The 7,816-nt window shown below is 39.2% G+C and overlaps 1 protein-coding gene across 5 annotated transcripts in view; it reads left to right on the top strand.

Moving 5' to 3' along the window:
- The first annotated feature begins 4,904 nt into the window (after nucleotides 1–4,904).
- LOC133130677 (adhesion G-protein coupled receptor G5-like) overlaps nucleotides 4,905–7,816 on the top strand; it is a 16,167-nt gene continuing 13,255 nt past the window's right edge. Inside the window, exons 1-5 of one of the 5 annotated variants that reach the window (XM_061245428.1) lie at nucleotides 4,905–5,028; nucleotides 5,856–5,941; nucleotides 6,421–6,444; nucleotides 6,878–6,901; nucleotides 7,095–7,167. In XM_061245428.1, coding sequence (XP_061101412.1) covers nucleotides 5,884–5,941; nucleotides 6,421–6,444; nucleotides 6,878–6,901; nucleotides 7,095–7,167 — 179 coding nt within the window. In that variant the 5' untranslated portion in view covers nucleotides 4,905–5,028; nucleotides 5,856–5,883. Of the gene's footprint in view, nucleotides 5,029–5,855; nucleotides 6,902–7,094; nucleotides 7,168–7,816 lie in introns of those variants that run through there. The other 4 variants (XM_061245429.1, XM_061245424.1, XM_061245425.1 and 1 more) reach the window with 4 other exon arrangements.

Raw genomic sequence — 7,816 nt, forward strand, 5'->3', positions numbered from 1 at the left:
ACAAAATCAATTGCCAGGGACCCCCTTCAGCACCTTCAAAGGGCCTGCGGAACCACTTAAAAAAACCCAGTAGAAAACTGGTTATTACACCGTCAGAAAACCATGCATTTTAATACGTTGTAAAATGAAATTTTAAGGAAAGATTTTTTTTTTTACATCGAAATTACCTCCATTGGACACACAGTTTGCGTAACTTACATCATATGTGCAGTTCAACGAGATAAAGTCAGGACGTTGTTGCTTTTCTCTTCGCGTTATCACACACTTGCCTGTGATTGGGTCTGGTCTAATCACCTGGCTCTAATAGGGATCACACACAAAGCAATGTAGTATGATTTTCCGCACACAGATGACTTCTCATTTCACTCATATGACTTGTCAATTAATGTGACATAGGGTCAGTTCATCACCAGCAGTTCTCTTGTTTCAGCTATGTTTTGTGTGTTTCATTTAGATTGCAGCTTGTGGCCCATTAAATATAATACAAACTACAAAAGCACTCATTCGTTGATTATGCATGACACAGATCTCAGTGAGTGCCTTTTTCCTCTCTTGGTCCCACTTCCAGGGCTGTTGGTGGAGCAGTCTTCTGCAGCCTTTTCTGGAGTGAGGGGTCTCTGTCAGTCTCTGCACTGAGGCCAGTACTCTGCTGTAAGGAACAAATGTACCACCTATATGGCTCCTATACTCAACTGGGACAGAGAGTATCAATGGTGTATGTGTGTGTGTGTGTGTGTGTGTGTGTGTGTGTGTGTGTGTGTGTGTGTGTGTGTTTGTGTGTGTGTGTGTTTGTGTGTGTGTGTGGTGTGCGCGTTTGTTTGTTTGTGTCTACTAATAATGTCATGACTGGAACTACAAAACAACTTAATGCTACTAAAATGTGGGTAATGTATCATCATGACATTATTAATAACTGCAAGTGTCATTAGCATTCATTAACACTTTTGTACCTGTCATCTAGAGGCTACCAACTCCTCTAAAATGAATTGTAATGAATCATTTCTGTGTGTGTGTGTGTGTGTGTGTGTGTGTAGAATATATTGTCATGTCCATTCAATGTAACATACGTTTCCATTCTTTTTTTGGATTTAGCAATTAGGCAGTGGGACAGGTTTTGTATGTTTGTCCGTATCTTGCTGAATAAAAAGGAGTACACTGCCACCTAGTGGTTGGTTACCCTCAGTTCTATATTCATGGCCTCGTTGCCATAGAAAATTGCAGACAAACTGGCATTTTAATTGTGAAAGGTGATAATGGTTCCCACAATCTCCAAAGATTCTGTATGTTTGTATCAATGGTTCATCATGTACAGTACTGTGCAAAGGTTTTAGGCAGGTGTGAAAAAATGCTGTAAGATAAGAATGCTTTCAAAAATAGAAATGTTAATAGTATATTTTTTATCAATTAACAAAATGCATGAACAGAAGAAGTGATTGAACAGAAGAAAAATCTAAATCAAATCAATATTTGGTGTGACCACCCTTTGCCTTCAAAACAGCATCAATTCTTCTTGGTATACTTGTGCACAGTTTTTGAAGGAACTCGGCAGGTAGGTTGTTCCAAACATCTTGGAGAACTAGCCGCAGTTCTGTGGATTTAGGCAGCCTCAAAGGGTTCTGTCTCTTCATGTAGTCCCAGACAGACTTGATGATGTTGAGATCAGGGCTCTGTGGGGCCCATACCATCACTTCCAGGATTCCTTGTTCTTCTTTACGCTGAAGATAGTTCTTAATGACATTGGCTCTATGTTTGAGGTCGTTGTCCTGCTGCAGAATAAATTTCAGAAAAATGTATCTGCCTGTACTTCTCAGCATTGAGGAGACCATTCATTCTGACCAAATCCCATTTGCAGAAATGCAGCCCCAAACTCGCAGGGAACCTCCACCATTGTAACTATTGTCACTCTATTGTTTAAATAATGTATATAATTTCTCGACTTTTGGAAGACGAATGTCAGGGTTAAATGTCATTTGTTATTTAAAGATAATTTCATTTAGTACAAGTAATAGTAATCTTATTTTAAAGTCTCAGCTCAAGGTTACGTACAAGCCTCATTAAGCTACTCTCTCGTGAGTAAGAATTTTAAGCAAGCAAGCAGTAGCAAGGACATCATATATGCGCCAATTAAGGTTTTATGCTGGTCACAACAGGTTTAATTTATGTGAACGGTTATAAGGAAGACTTGAACACTATTCCCTTTTTGTAGCATGCAGCCAACGAGGTATGTTGTTTTGTTTGTCTGTATTTTACTTGGTAAACGTTATTCCACATGCTGTGCATGCTATTGTTTTATGTTAAGCTAACATCGTCTTGATATTTTCTTGTCAATACTGAGTTTACTTTTCATGGTAGATTTGGAGAGAAGCCTTCAAATAAACAAGTAGCAAGAAAGCCACTTGTGTCTACCTGTTCTTCGAGGGTCTTACAACCATGCTTCACTGTTGCCTGCAGACACTCATTCTTCTACCGCTCTCCAGCCCTTCAGTGAACAAACTGCCTTCTGCTACAGCCAAATATTTCACATTTTGACTCATCACTGCAGATAACCTGCTGCAATTTTTCTGCACCCCAGTTCCTGTGTTTTCGTGCATAGTTGAGTCGCTTGGCCTTCTTTCCACAACCGAGGTATGGCTTTTTGGCTGCAAATTTTCCATGAAGACCTCTTCTGACCAGACCTCTCCGCACAGTGGATGGGTGTAACTGGGTCCCACTGGTTTCTGCCAATTCTGAGCTGATAGGCATTGCTGGACATCTTCCGATTGTGAAGGGAAGTAAGCATGATGTGTCTTTCATCTGCTGCACTAAGTTTCCTTGGCCGACCACTGCGTCCTCAACGTTGCCAGTTTCTTTGTGCTTCTTCAACAGAGCTTGGACAGCACATCTGAAAACTCCTGTCTGCCTTGAAATTTCTGCCTGGGTGATGACCTTGCTGATGCAGTATAACTACCTTGTGTCTTGTTGCTGTGCTCAGTCTTGCCATGGTGTATGAAACTGTCTTCAGCAACCTCACCTTGGAAGCAGAGTTTGGCTGTTCCTCACCCAGTTTTAACCCTCCTACATAGCTGTTTCTGCTTCAGTTAATGATTGTGTTTCAATTACATATTAAATTGATGATCATTAGCTCCTGTTTGGTATAATTGGTTATGCCTACAAAATCCTTGATTTTGAGCATGTGTACCTAGAAGAATTGATGCTGATTTGAAGGCAAAGGGTGGTCACGCCAAATATTCATTTGATTTAGATTTTTCTTTTGTAAACTCACTTTGCATTTTGTTAATTGATTAAAAAGTATACTATTAATATTTCTATTTTTGAAAGCATTCTTACTTTACAGCATTTTTTCGCACCTGCCTAAAACCTTTGTACAGTACTATACAATTTTAGGTTACATGATCATTAAATGAACAACTCTTTAAACATTTGTTAATTGTTAGAAAATATACTTTTTTATATTCTCAGAATTTTTCTTTAGAAGAAACATTTCATCATCATCATCATCAAAAAAAGTAGAAATGAGTCAAGGGTGACATGGATGGTGCAGTGGGTAGCACTGCTGCCTCACAGCAAGGAGGTCGTGGGTTTGAATCCTGGTTGGCTGGGGCCTCTCTGTGTGGAGTTTGCATCTTCTCCCTGTGTTTGTGTGGGTTTTCTCCCACAGTCCCAAGACATGCAGGCTAGGCTGATTGGAGAGTCTAAATTGTCCATAGGTGTGAATGGTGTGTTGCCCTGCGATGGACTGGTGACCTGTCTAGGGTGTATTCCTGCCTTTCGCCCAATGTATGCTGGGATAGGCTCCAGCCCCCCTGCGACCCTGTTCACGACAAGCGGGTTAGGATAATGAATGAATGAATGAAATGAGTCAAATTAAATAAATAAAAATCTAATTCTCAAGTGTTAAATTGTATGTGCAATGGCTGCCTCGTAAGGAGTTAATGAGACAACTTTTGTGTTAGTACGATGATTAAAAAACATGTTAAAATACTTTAACATAGACTTCACGTTATGTTTTTTCTGCAGATGCTGTAATTGTGTACAGCTTCAGGGGATGGAATGAACACTGCTGCAACCTAACCACTTGGAGTTATGATGCGTTGTGTGTTCAGAGGTGCTCTTCTGCATACTGCTGTTGCAATGTGTGGTTATTTGTGTTACTGTCACCTTCCTGTCAGCTTTGACCACTCTGGCCCTTCTCCTCTGATGTCTCTCATTAACAAGGCGTTTCTGTTTGCTGAACTGCTGCTCACTGCTTTTTTGTTTTTCACTCCATTCTTTGCAAACTCTAGAGATTAGTGTGCATTAAATTCCAGCAGCTTCTGAGATACTCAAACCAACTTGTCTGCCACCAACAATCATTCCACGATCAAAGTCACTTTGATCACATTTTTTTCCCCATTCTGATGGTTGATGTGAACATTAGCTGAAGCTCCTGACCTGTATCTACATGATTATATGCATTGCACTGCTTCCACACAATTGGCTGATTAGATAATAATAAGTAGGTGTAATAAACTAAAAATGTTCCCAATAAAGTGCTCAGTGAGTGTATATTGAACACATAACATAGGACAGTGGACAGGACATAACATGAGAACACATTTCAGAATTTCATGGTGGGAAAAGTGCAATAGAATATTTAACATTATAGTATATAATGAAGTGTATACACACTGTTAATACAAAATAAATTATTAGGAGATTTGAGAGAAACTGTAGAAAAGCAACTTCTCTTTCTAACCATCATTTGATTGGCAGAGTACCTGATTCTAACAGATTTTGTTCATGAGCGAGAAAAGTGTTTGACGAAACTGTTGAGGAAACTGCTCTATATAAATGCTATATTAATCCATTTCCTGTTCATAGGAACAACAATTACACAAGCAGAGAACTTCCTCAAAGTTGACCAACACTTCCTGGGTTTGGCAGTTAAATGTAGGTATTCTCATTTGCTCCCAGGTCATCTCTGGTGAGTGACATTGACACTTTCTGCTGTAGGATCTTGGACAGGTGTGTGCCCACAGGATCTGTAAGGTAAACTTCCTCATCTCTCTAGATCAGGCCTCTTGTAAATGTTTTGTTTCTTCAAAGGAGAGTTTGACATGTTGTTTCAGGGGGTACAGCCATCAGTTAGGAAACTTGAAGGAGCAGCTTGCTTCATGCAGATAGGACGAGGACCAGCAAAGTCACTCAATGCGTATGATATCAGCTGATTCTACAATACTAAGACATGCCAATTCATGGCTTAGTCAGGACATGAGTCTCTGGTCCAAATACTTCAATTCAAAATACAAAATTAATTATTTTCAATACTATACAAGTGTGGTTTTGTATGTACACATGTGTAACCTGCCCAGGAGGCAATGTTGATGTGCAGCGAGGAAACAAATTAATTCAATTTCAACTTGACATGAATTTGTGAAGGGCTCCAGGTGTCTGGGACCTGAAGCATTTGCTGTTACATTAATCCTCTGCAGATGTTGCCTGTGAGCTTCTGTTTTCTTGGGAATTGTCGTTCATTCTTTTTGTCTGTACCGCTGACTGTCAGGGTACGCAAAGGAGCTCTGCAGTACACGTTGTGAGACTGTATTAAGTAGGGATGCAACTTTTTTACTTATAATGTTATGACTAGACAAAATGTTCCCAATAAAGTGCTCGGTGAGTGTATTTGCTAATGGCCTACTACATTTGTTAAGAGTTATTAGTTAAACCAAGTAGTTAAACACACCAATGAAGTGCTAATTTCATGCTTAATTAATCTATTTGTTATTCATTCATGTTAACAACTACATTAGGTAATACCAAGTCATCTGACCTCATTGTAAAGTGTGACCCTTGATTTTGATTTTCATTCATTGAAGTGAACCCTGGAGGTGGTACTGTGGCAGGATGTGCCATTTTGTCCACGCCCTGGCTCTGACTGCAGTACTCCACATCATTCCACTTTGTGAGGAAGAAACCCACATACACAAGACGTTCATAAAAATCATACACGTTCATTCAGTGCGTTTTACTAAATGAAACATAAAGAAAACATATTCATCGTTGTGTGATCATCCCCATTTGAAATATAGTGACATATTAGGCATATACAATTATTTTGATCTCAATATGACATTTGTGAAGTGCCTTTTATGTCAAAATGCTAGTGAATTAATGTCAGAATCATATATTCCCATTCTAGAACCCATATATGTTTTATATTTTCTGTGTACCCCATATGTGTTTCCTATACAGTATGTTTTTACACATTTTACGCATGAGTATATAGTGTAGAATGGACAATAATCATGTAGAAATACGTGATTAAATATAGTGTAAATATGGTCACAGTGAGGTTGAATATGGTCACAGTGAGGTTGAATATGTTTACATTCAGATTTTATATTGTCACGGTGAGGTTTAATATGTTTAATATGTTTACAGGTGAGAACCGGGGAGACTCAATAGGTAAGAGCAGTCGTCTGGCTGTCAGAGGGTAGCCGGGTTTGATTCCTACCCTGAGCTTGTTGAAGTGTCCCTGCACAAGACACCTAAATGCTCCTGACGGGCTGGTTGGTGCCTTGCATGGCAGCCAATCGCCGTTGGTGTGTCCTGGAACATTATAGGGACATTTGTTTAGAGTTATTAGTTAAACCAAGTAGTTAAATACACCAATGAAGTGCTAATTTCATGCTTAATTAATCTATTTGTTATTCATTCATGTTAACAACTACATTAGTGTATAGTGTAGAAGGGACAATAATCATGTAGAAATACGTGATTAAATATAGGGTGAATATGTTCACACTCAGATTGAATATGGTCACAGTGAGGTTGAATATGTTTACATTCAGATTTAATATTGTCACGGTGAGGTTTAATATGTTTAATATGTTTACAGATGAGAACCTGGGAGTCTCAAAAGGTAAGAGCAGTCGTCTGGCTGTCAGAGGGTAGCCGGTTTGATTCCCACCCTGAGCTTGTTGAAGTGTCCCTGCACAAGACACCTAAATGCTCCTGACGGGCTGCTTGGTGCCTTGCATGGCAGCCAATCGCCGTTGGTGTGCCCTGGAACATTATAGGGACAAGCTGAAATGCTCTTTTGTGTCTGTTTACAGAGCAATCTTTAGAAGATAGATTTATGAAGATGAATGAAATCATACAAGAGAATAAATATACTGCTTTTATCAGGTATGTTTTATTGTCCCTGAAAAAACTCAACCGCAGTTGTCTATACCCCCCTGAGCTTGCTGGGGCTCCAGGTCATTGAGCATCACAAATTAGGGTGGCACCCGCATATATCCAAGAACATTTCTGCTCTAAAACCCCTTATGGGCGGATGCAACCTGCATGTTGCATCTCCCTTAACAGACAGTGTTGTAGTTGATCATATGACCGTTTTTCAAGACAGATGACCGTTGAAATGCATTGTGATTCCTAGACCTTGCGGCAGGTTTTCTATAGGGTGTCCATAATAGGTCAAAAATATGATAATACTCGCTGATGATTCTTTGTGCTTACTTACATTTTTTGGTTTTGTTATCACAATGCTTGTTATAATGTTATTGCCATTATTGAATTGCTTTAGACAGTTAGCCACTGTCATAATGTGCCAGTGGCTAACGCTTACACTCTTAGACCTATGACAAAAGATGATTCATTCATATTCTCTACACTTATTTACGATAGATTCACAAATTATATATTTTTTTAACATGATGTATTTATTTAGTGCAGGTTTGATAGTCTTTCCTCAGGCTAGGACTCGTACTCAACTTGTCCCTATGTTTGATTTGTATTTCATTATACATCCCTCTGGATCTGCTGAATGCCTGTAATG

This window comes from Conger conger, chromosome 6, assembly GCF_963514075.1.
Source record: "Conger conger chromosome 6, fConCon1.1, whole genome shotgun sequence".
In the NCBI taxonomy this organism is placed as follows: domain Eukaryota; kingdom Metazoa; phylum Chordata; class Actinopteri; order Anguilliformes; family Congridae; genus Conger; species Conger conger.